The 14,886-nt window shown below is 37.6% G+C and overlaps 1 protein-coding gene across 3 annotated transcripts; it reads right to left on the reverse strand.

Moving 5' to 3' along the window:
* Nucleotides 1-1,342: 1,342 nt before the first annotated feature.
* On the reverse strand, nucleotides 1,343-13,892 carry stambpl1 (STAM binding protein-like 1). Of its 3 annotated transcripts, XR_013819128.1 has the most exons (12): nucleotides 13,463-13,705; nucleotides 11,363-11,469; nucleotides 10,203-10,420; nucleotides 9,924-9,999; nucleotides 8,911-9,006; nucleotides 8,487-8,796; nucleotides 6,647-6,771; nucleotides 5,439-5,576; nucleotides 5,012-5,039; nucleotides 4,120-4,232; nucleotides 3,032-3,131; nucleotides 1,358-2,902 (listed from the first exon to the last, which is right to left on the reverse strand). XR_013819128.1 is itself a non-coding variant. In XM_079850742.1 (11 exons), exons 2-11 carry the CDS (start codon nucleotides 11,390-11,392, stop codon nucleotides 2,846-2,848), a joined length of 1,263 nt encoding a protein of 420 aa, XP_079706868.1. In that variant the 5' UTR covers nucleotides 11,393-11,469; nucleotides 13,463-13,892; the 3' UTR covers nucleotides 1,343-2,845. The 3 variants fall into 3 exon arrangements, 2 of the variants coding, with proteins under 2 accessions (XP_079706868.1, XP_079706869.1); XM_079850742.1 differs by lacking the exon at nucleotides 5,012-5,039 and having other exon boundaries at nucleotides 1,343-2,902; nucleotides 13,463-13,892; XM_079850743.1 differs by lacking the exons at nucleotides 5,012-5,039; nucleotides 11,363-11,469 and having other exon boundaries at nucleotides 1,343-2,902; nucleotides 13,463-13,728.
* Between the last annotated feature and the right edge of the window lie 994 nt (nucleotides 13,893-14,886).

Genomic DNA, 14,886 nt, shown 5'->3' on the forward strand with positions numbered 1-14,886 from the left:
AGGAGAAGGATCTACCGCCAGCAGTCGATTTTGATATTCTAGGTATTATCAACTGGCCGGAATTTTGAGATCGCAATAGACGTGAAGGGCTATAATGCGTTAAGAGCTCGCTCAAGTACTGCGGAGCTAAACCATTTAGTGCTTTGTAAGTAATCAGCAATATTTTAAATTTTATGCGATGTTTAATAGGGAGCCAATGCAGTTTTGACAGAACTGGGCTAATATGGTCATACTTCCTGGTTCTGGTAAGAACTCGAGCTGCTGCGTTTTGAACCAGCTGTAGTTTGTTTATTAAACGTGCAGGGCAACCACCCAGTATAGCATTACAATAATCTAGCCTTGAGGTCATAAACGCATGAACTAATTGTTCCGCATTTGTCAATGAGAGCATATGGCGTAATTTAGATATATTTTTAAGATGGAAAAATGCAGTTTTACAGATACTAGACACGTGACTTTCAAATGAAAGATTGGTATCAAAGAGCACACCCAGGTTCCTAACTGACGACGAAGACTTAACAGAGCAGCCATCAAGTGTTAGACAGTATTCTAGGTTATTACGTGAGGAAGTTTTTTGTCCAATAATTAGAAACTCTGTTTTTTCAGAATTTAGAAGTAGGAAATTACGAGTCATCCAATTTTTTATATCTGCTATGCATTCCGTTAATTTTATGAATTGATAAGTTTCGTTAGGTTTTGAAGAAATATACAGCTGAGTATCGTCAGCATAACAGTGAAAGCTAATTCCATGTTTCCTAATGATATCTCCTAATGGTAGCATGTACAGAGTGAACAGCAGTGGTCCTAGTACTGAGCCTTGTGGTACGCCATACTGAACTTGTGATCGATGAGACATCTCATCATTTACTGCTACAAACTGATAACGGTCAGATAAGTATGATTTAAACCATGCTAGTGCATTTCCCGTAATGCCAACATAATGTTCTAATCTATTTAAAAGAACGTTGTGGTCAATGGTGTCAAATGCAGCACTAAGATCGAGTAACACTAATAGCGAGATACAACCACGATCGGATGATAAGAGCAAATCATTTGTGACTCTAACGAGAGCTGTCTCGGTACTATGGTACGGTCTAAATCCTGACTGGAAATCCTCGCAGATATCATTTCATTTCAAACTCTTTTGGATTAATGTTTCAGAATTGCATACCATGGTTAATTCAAATCACATGTGTAGCATGTTTGGTATCTAACTCCATTTTTTGCTCCCTATTTGTTAATTTCTATTACATTTTGCTAACTCTGTGACACATTAGTATTATAAAAATCTTGAAGGTTTTTCTCCAAAACACACGCAATCACAAACGCAAATGGCCTGCTTGACTTCATTTGTTTTCATTTAATTAGCAATGTTAAAGAAAAGTAAACCGTTTGACCAGGAAAATAAAAGATCAATAATCAAATGCACATTAGGTTCAAAAGAGAAAGGATATGTTGAAGCATGTGTGAGCAATCTTTTACCGTTGATGAATCCAGGCAAATGATTGCTCCACATTTCATCATACTACATGCATCACTTTGCTTGGGAAAATGATGATGATGACGCATTTAACTTCAGTCTAAATAAAAAAATAAAAAAAGTCATGTCATTTCATAGCAGAGATTCCCCCCCCCCCCCCCCCCCCCCATTTTATTAACAAATGAGGAGCGGAAAGAAAGGGTGCATGTACAAACACATAAGGCTCCTTGTATTGTCCTGTGCACAAAGCCACTGGCACACAGCCACACACTGGAGAAACAATCTAATGCCACACTGTACCAGAAATACATGATATACTTTCAGAACTGCGTGGATAAGATAATAACTTGTCATCATACATGAAATTTCATCATCCGCTGATGACAAAAAACATTTTTATTCTCAAACCATAAAAGTAGTGGAGACAAAAATCAGGCAGTTAAAATGTGGGAATGGTACCCTGAGATTAGTGCAGTCAAGGCCCTTAGGTATTTGCTTATTCTGTAATGGGAGCTTTGGTGAGGGCTAAGAGATCCCAATCTTGTTTATGCTTTTCAAACGTCACATAACTTGTAATCAGATCCACACTGTGAAAAACTTGGAAAATAAAACAGTCAGCTCACTGGCCAACTTGATATTGCGTCACTGGGCTGAAGTTGGAAAATACTTATTTTTCTTTCTTTTTTTTTTGCCTGAAATGGTCTCTGAACTGAAAGCTTGAATTGAAATATGTGTTGCATTATTATAAGGTAGATTTACTGCCTTACAAAGCATAATTATTAACCATTCGATCACTAAAAATGATACAATATGTAGTAAGGCCAAAAAATGACTCTCGTAGCAATTCATTATCTTTTTGTACTAGAAAATTCAGCTAGTTTTAAAAAGAAATATCACTTAATTCGTGTATATTGTGTTACAGTGAGAACTGCAAGTGATACCAATGGATATCAAAGGCAAATCACACACGAGTGCACACACAACATCCTTTTAAAAATTCCTGAAAACAATTCACATTGTAGCAGCCTCATAGTATGCCTTGATAAATGACGCCACCTTGTGGACAAAGAACCAAAACAGCAGTCAGATCATATTACACAGTACAATCTGACCACAATATTTTTAAAAACACCTGGCCACAAACAAAAAGCGCATGATGATCTAAAAAAAAAAAAAAAAAACACCATTGGAACATCTCAGTAGCTTCACTAAACCTGCTCACAGCAAACTGTGCAGCTGAGGGATTCTGTTTCACAGTACCTTTTTGTAAAATAAATAAATACAAAAAAGCCTTCAAGTAAAGAAAGATATAAATAGATATTTTCAATGGTTTGCTGAGAGTGAAGTATTTCCCCTCTTCATCTGTCACCTGAGATCCAGAACTGTCGTTTTCGAGTCTTTCACCACAATGTGCTTGCAAATCTGCAAATAGAAAAGGCCATTTTTCACTTCTCTAATGGCGTTTCACTTTTGATGTCAACACTCACACCAGAAGGTATAACAGTACAGATGCTGATTTTCATATTCACAGTTGAAATAAATGGTTCTTACAGTGAACAGAGGGGGGTCTTTAGAGTGGGGGTGAAAACCTTTCAATCTGCATCCTGCCACTTCTCCCATTCCAGCGCTGGTCAGTCGGAACACTCCCGTGCTGAAGCAGAAAAATTACAATCTCAATGATATGTGTGTGTGTGTGTGTGCGTGCGCGTGTGCGTGTGTGCATGCATGCATGCATGCATGTATGGACTCCAATAAAATAAGCTAATTAATTATTCATATTTATTAAAATAATATAAAAAATAATATTTAAATAAATGAGACAGACAGATAGACAGAAAGATAGATAGTTGATGTAGGGAAGCATTTATTTCCATCAAGAGGTGCATCACTTTTTATTTCCTACATGGTTGCTTAAGAAATGAAAAGCTACAGTACACACTCCATTCATTCGTGTTTGAAAAATGGTTAACAAACATATACTGTAACATGCTAGAAACATAATAATTACTGCAATAATGATCCAATCATAGACTTTTAAGCATTTGCCTATTTGTATTCAAACAGCAAATTGTTTTGGCTGGGCAGTATAAAATGTACATATATGTGCATAACTTTTTTAATATATATAAAAATACACATATAATAATAATAATAATAATAATAATAATTATTATTATTAATTATTTTTTTAAATAAATCATATTTTGTAGTATGCATATATATATATATATATATATATATATATATATATATATATATATATATCCATCTATCCATCCATCTCATTTCTTCATTACATTGCAGCAATCTGGACATTAAAAATGTTACTGCATCCAATGTTACTGCAGAAGACAAAATATAAAATATATTTGCATGGTGTAGTTCAATCATTGTCAAACGGGAGACATTCATTGAATTTATTTGCCTTGAATAAATGTTGGTCTTTAACGACAAGAGTACTGAAATGATTCATGGAGGTTTAAATGTATCACTTTTCAAACAATCAAAAATCTATTGTTAAAAAAACACATTAATTGGCATTGATTTGCAGTAGAGCTTTATAGGCTGTGGATGGAAAAAGCCTTGAGGTTGTGTGAACACAATGCAGGGTGTGGGAGTTTTGTGAGTGTTATACTCACTCATTATGTTTAGGTGCGCAAACAATGGCGATGGCCTCAGGTAGCATGAGCTGATAAGAGCTGTGTGTGTGTAGATCCACGCTGGAGAGGAAGGCCGTCTGTGTCGGGTGTGTCTGGGAGTTAAACATGCAAATATTCATATTAACACCATTTAGTATTATTCTCCTTATTCTCATGCAGCCATATATTAATTCACCATGCAAAATGAACAGCAGGTGACTTGGAGACTATGGGCCAGATTTACTAAACAGGGCAAAGTAGCGTGAAACTGCAATCCCATAAAAGCAGAGATGGAAGTGCAAAGTTCTGCGGGTGATCTACTGATAATGCGCAAATTAAAGGTACACAATGTAACTTTTGTACTTAAAATTAACGATTTAAATAATGAGTCAATACATCAATCCTTCCAAAACGTGTTTTTATCTTATCCTGATTCACTATGGTAAGCCTACAAGTGTTTATATTTAAGACCAGGCTGGATGATTTTCTCTGGGAATTGGGTACATCTATCACTCGCCCGTGTGTGCCTCGCCATATCCATAAATAGAGAAAAGTTGCTCCGTCTACTTTGACATGCGTATGGTGTGGGAGTGGCATAGCTTAGTTGTCACACGAACAAGAAAGGTTGACATGGAGCACGCTAAATCTCAAACCTCCAGGGAATCACCAGTTAAAAAAAAAAAGAAAGTCTGTTAGAAAAAAGAGATTTGTAATTCGCCCTCATTCCCATAGTACCCAATTTAAACGTCTTGCGGCTTAAAATGCACTTGGCTTCATTGCCGTCACTGTTGCCACCTATCCCAGAAACTAGTCATTTTCGAGCCATTGAGAGTTAAATCTGCACTTCCCATTTTGCTCGAATTTGCCCGCTCTCTTCTCCCAAGCGACTCACCCTCTCCGACTCTCTGGTGAAGCGCGCACTGTGACGTACGTAAAAAAAGACGCAAACATCAAGGTGCAAACTTCGTACTGCCAAAGACAGCCTAAAAAGCATTTAGCTCTATGATGTTTTATTAGAAATGACCAGGCCCATACAAAATCTGCAGATTTTTTTTCCCATTTTCATGAGAGAAATCTGTAGAATTGGATTAAACAAACAAACAAAACCAAAAAATGTTTTTGAGTAAATAGATAAATGGAGATTATTCTCTTATTGCTATAATAAAATCACCCAAAATATATTACGTGTGAATGATGGCTACTCAAATTCTGTGGAAATCTTGTGGCACTTTCTGCAGGCTCAGATTCTGTGTGGGTCTGACAGCAAGATTTTCACCTGCATGACAATAACTGAGAGCCAAAAAAAGAGACACACTCACATGGATCCAGCCCAGGGTCAGGAGGTTATGATGGTCCTGGAAACTGAACAGCTCTTCCACGTTCTCCATGTCACAGTAGTCAGGACCGGCGGACTGCTTGGGGACGATCACATGGGTCAGCACAAACTCATTGTGTGTCTGCGGGACAACAAAACACAGATTTCAGTTTGTCTATTAACACACTGCATATCAGGCCGACACAGCATCCCACAATTATACTATGTGTCCTCTGACAAGTCAAGTCACCTTCATATATATAGCGCTTTTTACAATACAGATTGAATCAAAGCAGCTTCACAGTGATAACATGAAATAAATAATACAACAAAGTTTGTTTCTAGAAGAAAAATGCATCATCGTCCACCTTAAGTAAGGCAGATCAATAATATTGTTGAATATTAAATGTCCCCAACTAAGCAAGCCAAAAGCCAAGGCAACAGTGGCAAGGAACCAAAACTCCATCAGGTGACAGTATGGAGAAAAAAACCTTGGGAGAACCCAGGCTCAGTCGGGGGCCAGTTCTCCTCTGGCCAATGAGCGAACAGTGTAAGATTATGATCCAGGCAGCATTACAGGTCAGAAGTCAGATTGGATCAGAACATTCAGAATATTATACAGTTCCATCTGGATGGAAGTCGGAGTCATCACGCCGGTATGGAGACGAGTTTATTGAGGATACAAGTTAACAAATTGAATGAGGTGAACAATTCATTCTCGAAGGGACCTGAGCAGCAGGTTCACATAGAAGATTTTTGGATTGACAGAGAGGTGAAAAACAAGTGATAAGAGTGTAAAAAGAGGATAAACTTGAGACAAATTAGTGTTGAAGCCAGTCACTGAAGTATATACAGTAGATGGATTGCAGGTGGTTGGTAAATAAGAAACTGAAACACTGTAAAGCCCATGAATAGTGAGACTATTGCATGTGTGGTGAAAGTACCTGTATGAGGAAGTCCACATCCGCACCTAGTATTTACAAAGATTGTGCAACACCTAAGCTCCCATTTTCACAGTGAATGAGAAAGACTGTATATAAAGAATGTTCACAATTAATTGACTATTAACACTCATCAAATCATATTCACGCTCACTTCCAGGGAAGGATCATCATGATTCTGGAAATTCAGCTTAAATGCAGCCTTAGTCACTGATTGAACAAAAGAATCTCACACCTACAGAGAGGAGGTTTGCATCAGCTGAGGCCTTACCAGTTTTCCACAGAGAACGCCACATGTCTCAATTCCTCTCGCCGTGTTGCTGTCAGCCAGCAAAAGGAACCTGTAAGTCAGGTCTCGTGGGATTAAAACCCGCCTCAGGCCTTCCACACGCTGACCTAGAAACACACAGGAACAAACTCAGTCTAGTACTGCTAATAACACAAGTGTTTGATCATGTTCAGTGAGATAGCCAAAATAAAATTTGTATCATCCTGAAGGGGTTTATTTTGCATTAATGACTGTCTGATTGTACATTATCATGTTTGTTGATGAATGAATACACTGTTTAAAATTTTGGGGTCAGTAAGTTCTTATTTTTTATAGTTTTATTAAGCAAGGATGCATACAACGGATCAAAAGTGTCAGAAAAAGATATTTATACAAAATAAATGCTGTTCTTTTTAACTTTCTATATACACATTTAAATATTATGTATACGTTTAAAGGAGAACTCCGGTCAATTTTAACATTGAGCTCATTTTTTTGTAAATTTGGAGTGCTGTCAGTACAGAGAACAACGACAAAAATCGGTGTTGCCTACACCGTGTTATCCTCTTTTTAAACTTTTTAAAAGTCCACAGTAGTCGATTGTCGAGTTCACGCGCGTGATCATAGGTACTAAACCTATGCGCGTGAACTCGACAATCGACTACTGTGGACTTCGACCGAAAACAGGATGTAAACACAGGTATGTGCGCTGGCTGAATAAACATCATTTTTATTCATATCTTTCACATCTACTGCAGTCAGATTCACCCGTGTTCACTCTGAAGGAATCACTCACATGACCTGTGCACTTGTAATGACACATCAAGGATGTTAAGAGGCTAAAAGCAGGTTTAAAACTTGCCCCATTGAAGTCAACAGGGTGCAAATTTTAAAAAGAGGATAACACTGTGTAGGCAACACCGATTTTTGTCGTTGTTCTCTGTATTGACAGCACTCCAAATGTACAAAAAAATGAGCTCAATGTTAAAATTGACCGGAGTTCTCCTTTAAAAAGGTTGTGGTCTTGGAGATCACAGTTTTCCCAAAAATATTAAGCACTGAATCAGCATATTAGAGCAAGTTTTGAAGGATCATGTGACATGGAAGAGTGAAGTATGGCTTGGCTTCTGAAAATTAATTTTTGCCATCACAAGTATAAATGAAGGCAGCTTTTATTTACGTTAAGTGCAAATAGCAATAGTTTCTATTTAAACTATGTAAAAATAGCATTATTTTCTTAGTGATATGCTATTTACACTAAGTGAAAATAGAGATAGAGCAGTATTTTCTTTGCAACAAGTGTAAATAGTAGTTAGATACTATTTGCACCTCAGTATTTTAATACATTATAAAACAGCATGCAATAATAACATATTGAGTGTAGCCGCCCTAAATGGTTATATTTATTAAATGAATGCCACCTTATTAGGACAATAAAAGCCCTCCCTACACCTACCCGATAAACACTTTATTATTAAATAACCGTTAGCCACTTAATTCCAATTGTCACATATTTTCTTCATATTTATTGAAAATAAATGCCTTTCCAATCTGATGTGTGATGGGAAAAGGGAGCAGAACGAGTTCAGCAAAAGGCGGATTCGAACTCTGGTTTCGAGCTCACGTCAAAATGATCATGCAAAATCATGCAGACCACAAACAGTAGTGTAAATAAATGAACACTAATTATTTGATTATATGAGAACATAAACAGAGCAGTGGTCAAATATGCAGTTTAACAGACAATCCATTAAAAAAAAAAAAATACCACAACTGACTAAAGAGAGCAGTGTAATAAATCACAAAATGAATAAGCAAATAGGAGCTAAATGAGGGCACTCACTCTGTACAGCTGCTAAGGTGGCTGCTGGTTTGGGGATGGGGGCCGCTGGTTTGTTACGATTGGGGTCAAGGCGTACATGGTTTCTCGGGGTCTGGGATAAGCAGGACCCGTCGGTTTGTTCAGGCACTTTGGGGACAGCCTCATCCCTGCGACTGGCCATCTCCTGTCTACGCAGCTGGTCCTCGAAGAAGCGAAACTGTTCGGACTCGATTTGCATCTTCCTGAGCTGTGCCACACGTTGCCGTTCCTCCTCCATCAAAGACATCTTCTGCAGCCGTTCACCACACGTGTCGACAGCCATGGCTTGAGTCTGCACAAATATTCACAAACACATTATGACTGATATTCACGATAACGAAGTGAATCTGAAATTTGATTAACAGTCGTTTAATCAGCAGTGATAAAATTGCTCTGTCTAATGTACCTGACTCTTCAGATATTCACTGTGTTCTTTGCTGTATTTCTCATGGAGAAGTCTCTTCAATTGGTCCTTTCGTGGAAAAGCTACCTCCTGTAATTTCTGAACATAATGAACAGATAATGGAACAAACATTAGGGGTTGTGTTACAGACAGAGAGTACCAGATCAATATGTGCCAGCTTAAGCTTTCAGGGACATAATGATTTTTCTAAAGCTGGGAATAGAGACACAAACTACTCATCTTTTTTTGTATTTAAGGACCATCACGAAACATTAAGATCATTAGGTTAAAGACCCCGTGTAATGAAAATGTTTGTGGCTATTAGTCACTGTCTGCTACAACTGAAGCTATTTATATGCTAGTGGACAAAACAACTCTTTGGTAGATATTTAGCTAAATTTAGACAATTTTTCTCCAAACCAAAACATTGATAACTCATGTTGCACTAAATATTTTGGTTCAATAAAAACCTCAATAAAAGCCTTTTTAGCAATACCACTTGCAACAGACTAGCAATAGCAAGTAGCTTATCATGGTTAATGGTTTTGACGTAAACATCAGGGTATTGAAATGTAGGTATTGGAACCTAGAAATGTCCCATCTTTTAACGTCCCTTTTCAATAGGAAGACAACTGTTCGTCAAGCCATTTCATGGAGTATTTAAATATCCTAGTGAACTGATAAATGAACATAAGAGGTCCATCAGGCACAAAACAACAGAGACAAAATGCATTTAAACATCCATAAAATAATAAAACATACTTAATCAGAAATGTGTCTTTTAAACAATGTTTGAAACATCAGGTGACAAGGAACAACCTTTTGACTGAAGTCATTTTCATGTCAGCATGTTGAAATGAAAGCAGAACATGTGCCTACAGAAGGCAAACCCACCATGTGAGCAGCTGGGAGCCTGACAAGGCCAAGGTAATTGAGCATGATGCTAATCAGATTTACAGTGGGCTGAGCGCCACAGGGCTCCATCAGTTCCTGTGAGTAACATGCCAAGGGCTTACCTTCATTATCACTTGCTTCTCAGGGACGTTGCACTGCTGATAGTCCCTGTGACTGGGGAGTTTCTCAACAAATAAACTGCACAGGAGTGAAATAGGAAAATAGAGCTGAGGATTGATGGCCGTGAATTACACAATGCATATTATGGCAGAAGATGTGAGGAAAAATTCAATTAAAGACAAAAAACAAAACAAAAAGGCTGTGACCCTACATCGGACAATCAATTTGGAAAATTAATTGATGGAAATTAAATCAAATAAATGAATTAAATAAAAACATACGTGATGAACTTATTGTAGAGGACAAAGGCATTCTCCAGACTGCCCTCCTCTAGATAAACAGCTGCCATACGCTCCATCTCCACACCAGAACGAAAGTAGCGTCTCGGGGCGATGTCTTCATTTATTTCAATGTTATAGCCCATTTTACTAAGGGCCCGTACACGCTCCACTGCCGGCAGAGTGACGTCAGTGTGATCCGGCTCAGCCGCTAACTTCTTCTGCAAACGGAGAGGACAACAAAAACTATAATAACACAGAGCAGTGGCATACCACAAGTCTTGAAGAACTCTCTGCGAACCATGAGACCATGGTGACATAATGGACAAGCGTTTTTTTGTTTAGTTTTTTATCAGCTACGAAATACTATTGTTGATGGAGGCATATAGTGATGTTTTTTTGGACAATTTAGCCCTCTAATTTCAATACTTTTTAGGATTATTTTGTGTCCTGCTCATCTTTTTAGATTTAGACATTTAGAAAGTGTAAATCTGGTGAGCCACTTTATAGCTCTGTCAAGTAAAATTGCTCTAGATAGACAAACTGAACCAGCATCTGTCCCAGTACGCCAGCGACACAGGGAATTTGGTCCCAAAGACATCACAGGCCTCCGACTCACACAACATAAGCTCTGTTCATCACCCAGCTAGTGCGAACCGGAACACACGGCAGCACCCACGCGGAGTTCGCTTCCAAGTTCCAACTCCCAAACTAGTGACTAAACAGAGCCTCTGTTTTAGGGTCACTGGAAAGAGTGGGCGTCTAATCAACATGCAGCAGGACACCAATGGACACCAATAAGGGCCTGCCAAGCTGTTAGACTTGCTGGATATGACAGCTTGCTTGACTTTTGAACAGTATGCAGTACGCACACCAAAATCTGCGAATGCTGGTGGACAGCCAAATTAAAAGTCTCTGGGGATTCTGGGTGGCCAGAATAAGAAGACTATTTTGATCACGCATTCACGAAGAGGGGAAGCGAAGTGTGAAGGGGGCTACATCCGTTCTTCCCTCTCGCCCACTCCAGGATGGAGGGATCAGCTGCAATGGGAATACTAATGGGAGTGAGTCAGAGGAAGCCATTCTGTCCCTGCGAGTGCGACCCACCTCCGAGTGATATCAGCTGTCCCCCACCACACTCCTCCTCCCTCAACGCCACTCACCAGTGTGCTGAAACTGAAGCCCTGGTCCATGGTGAGTTTACGACGTTGCTTTGCAGGCTTCGATCCTCCCTATGCATCCATCTGTCATCTCCCAAGATGATTCCAAGCTGAGGAGCAAGAAACATCATATCTGGCATCACAGCAGTGCTATTAAGAGGCCACTGGGTCGATACTGCCCGAGTCTTTTTGTTTTCAGTTACTCAACACTGGATTTGGCTACAATTCCATGCCTTAGAATTCCTAGTTTATTCTTCCTAATCTATTAACACGGTTAACGTGCCCTGTGCATTTCCATGGGGATTATTGAATATAATTCAGCGTCCTGGTCCAAATAACATGGTTATTCGTTCCAGAATCTGTGCTACAGTTGCTATGACAGCTTGTTACCATGCAGCAAAATATGGTGACTCATGGATATCTTCAGCTGTGAAAAAAAAAAATCATTGGTGTGCTTTTTCACTTAGCACGAAAGATAGGTAGATTGGACAGATTCTCTCTCCAATACACTTTGAAAGCTGAGAGTGCAGTCACAGTGCCATCCTTTTACAAATTAACAAATGGAAAAGGTATCACCACCACAGAAGAAAATATTGATGCACTGTTGCACAGATGCACTGTTAAAATTAGAGCGCAGGAGATGTGACAGATTTAACACTGAGCAATCTCTCTTAATCAGAGCCTTGTATAATGTACATTTGCATTTGATTAGCTAGATCATATGAATATAATATATAAGGTGTTTAATATTCAACATTTTTTTAAACTTATTAAAGAGCAATTTCACATTTGCTCATCAAATAAAGCAAATGATTCAGTATTCCATAATGAATCAGCAATTGTCTGGATTCTCATGTCTTTAACAATACTAGGGATTTTAAAGGGATTGTTCACCTAAAAAAAAAAAAAAAAAATCATCACTTACTCATCCTCAAGTTGTTCCAAACCTGTATGAGTTTCTATCTTCTGTAAAACACAAAATAAGATATTTTGAAGAATGTTGGCAATCAAACAGTTGACGGAAGCTATTGACTTCCATAGTAGGAAAAAGAAAATACTATGGAAGTCAATGGTTGCCGTCAACTGCCTGGTTCCCAACATTTCTTTTTAAATATCTTCTTTTGTGTTCAACAGAAGACAGAAAGTCATACAGGTTTGGAAAAACATGAGGGTGAGTAAATGATGACAACATTTTCATTTTTGGGTGATCTATCCCTTTGAGATAAGATTTAGGATTTTAAGAATAAAAAAACAAATGCCAAAAATACCAAAAGATGTCTAAAAAAATAATGGTATGTGCTATGGACTGACATAATAGCCCTTCAGAATGCTAATTTATTATAGTGTTCTGTGGAAGTCTAAATAGAGATTCTAAGGTTAAAACCTATTTTTTACAGTCTATGGTTAAAACACAAGCATGTTCAAGGAGGGATGAGCAGTTCTTCAACATATTTTAAGAGCCAAGTAAATTAAAACCACATGTCTAGCCTACATCTGCAAACATGTTTGTATTAGGCATTAAAATACAATTACTATGACTGCGTCTCACATCAACACAATATTTGACTATTAACATAACTATTTGTGTTCTAGGTTTGTCTAGCTATCAGTTGACCTGACCTGTATATGAATAAGTTAGGCTGTTATATTGTTTATTTGTTATTAGATACACCATCTACACAGTGAGAACTGTATGTAAACGTAATATTACACTAACATAACTTTATTTTATAACTTTATTACTTTCTAATATCCTCTAAATCACGACTTGCCTTTAACTAAGTAACTTCTGCTTTTCTCCATCACTAAAAAGTTATGACACAAATGCATTTTTATATGATCAACATCTAATGTGCTCAAACCTGGAGCTCCTCCAAGACAAAATCAATAATGTTAAGATGACAAAAGAATCGAACAGCATTATATATAATCAAGCATATCAAATATACAAATGACATTGATTTTGTCAGTGATATTTTTCCCACCTGACAAGATTGCAATTGCAATTTAATTTAATTTAAACACAAAACAATAATAATCATATAGGTCTAATTTAGTAGCACCAAAAAATAAATGTATAACTACATACAATAAAATCCTCACCTGCGGGTGAATGGCTGTTGTGATCCCATGCTCCACATTCCTATAATCGTCACATGTGGCACATGCTAGAATCCAGCGCGAAAACAGGCAACTCGCGTAAATAAAAGAGCAGGTTTTTATTATTGTCTAAAACTCTCGGCCTTTTGCCTTTGTGCCTCATGAAAGCTTTGTTCTTTTTGGCATATACGCGCAGGACTAAAATGGCTGATTGCTGTCTTTCTGAGCGAATAACCCTTCGATGTCAGATGGTTCGCCCGGAGCTCTGTGAGTGAGTGTGTGTGTGTGTGTGTGTGTGTGTGAGAGAAAGAGAGTTAGATAAATGCCGCTGAAGCAGCTGTGCTGTGAATGGCTGTTTCAAAACCTCACGAGCCGCCCATCTAGACATCATCCGGATTCTCTATGATTCTCTATTCTCAGATACTTCAGTTCTGATGCTCATTGTCCAAAACGATATCTAGTTGAGAAGCAACCATTGTGACAGCTAGGGGGTGGGGATGACTGGACGAATGTATAATCGATGCATATCACGACATTTACAAGCTGACAGATACCATTACACATTATTCGTTTTATTCAAGCATATGGCGCGATTATGGAGTCCACGATCATTCATTTACATTCTAAAGAGAGTGACACGCTCTTCTTAGATGGTTTACGTATTTTGTCAAATGTCACGCTACCAAAAAAAAAAAGAAAAAAAAAAGACATGGGTTGTTTGTATTTTTATCCACCAGATGGGGCACAACTCCTCCAAATCGCCAAATTGCATCTGCGCAGGAGGTCTACTGATCGATGGATTAAACAAAGTAGGCTAAATCTCATTTTAAATAATAAACATTAGCTATAGGCCTACTTCTATCAAAGCCCGTTTCTGCAGCAGTTGAGTAAAAAAATACGATTATGTAAATCATAAAAAAACGTGTCATGACAATAGGCCTATTATATGACCTTGTTTTTTTTTTGTAAAGTTTCTTATAAAAATGGGCAGATGTGGGTTTCTTTCTTTCTATCTATCTATCTATCTATCTATCTATCTATCTATCTATCTATCTATCTATCTATCTATCTATCTATCTATCTATCTATCTATCTATCTATCTATCTATCTAATCTATTATGTGTGAATCATAAAGAACAGATCTCATATACAATAACATCAGCCTGTGAATTCTAAAGGGATATGTCAGAATGAAATATGTTCTTTGAAAAGTGTCTTTTGCCCTCCAACCTTAAGAGAACATATGCTAATATTATTATATATAGTATGCCTAATATTAAAATGTTATTTCGATTTTTTTTTTTATTTTTTTTTTTTTTATTGTGATAGTTGAATATATAAGTTAACTTTCTCATAAATTTACCAAAGGCAAAGGGATCTGAATAAAATGTTATCCTAAAATGTATAATCAGATTCCTTTGATAAA

This window comes from Squalius cephalus (assembly GCF_949319135.1).
Source record: "Squalius cephalus genome assembly, chromosome: 19".
Lineage (NCBI taxonomy): Eukaryota > Metazoa > Chordata > Actinopteri > Cypriniformes > Leuciscidae > Squalius > Squalius cephalus.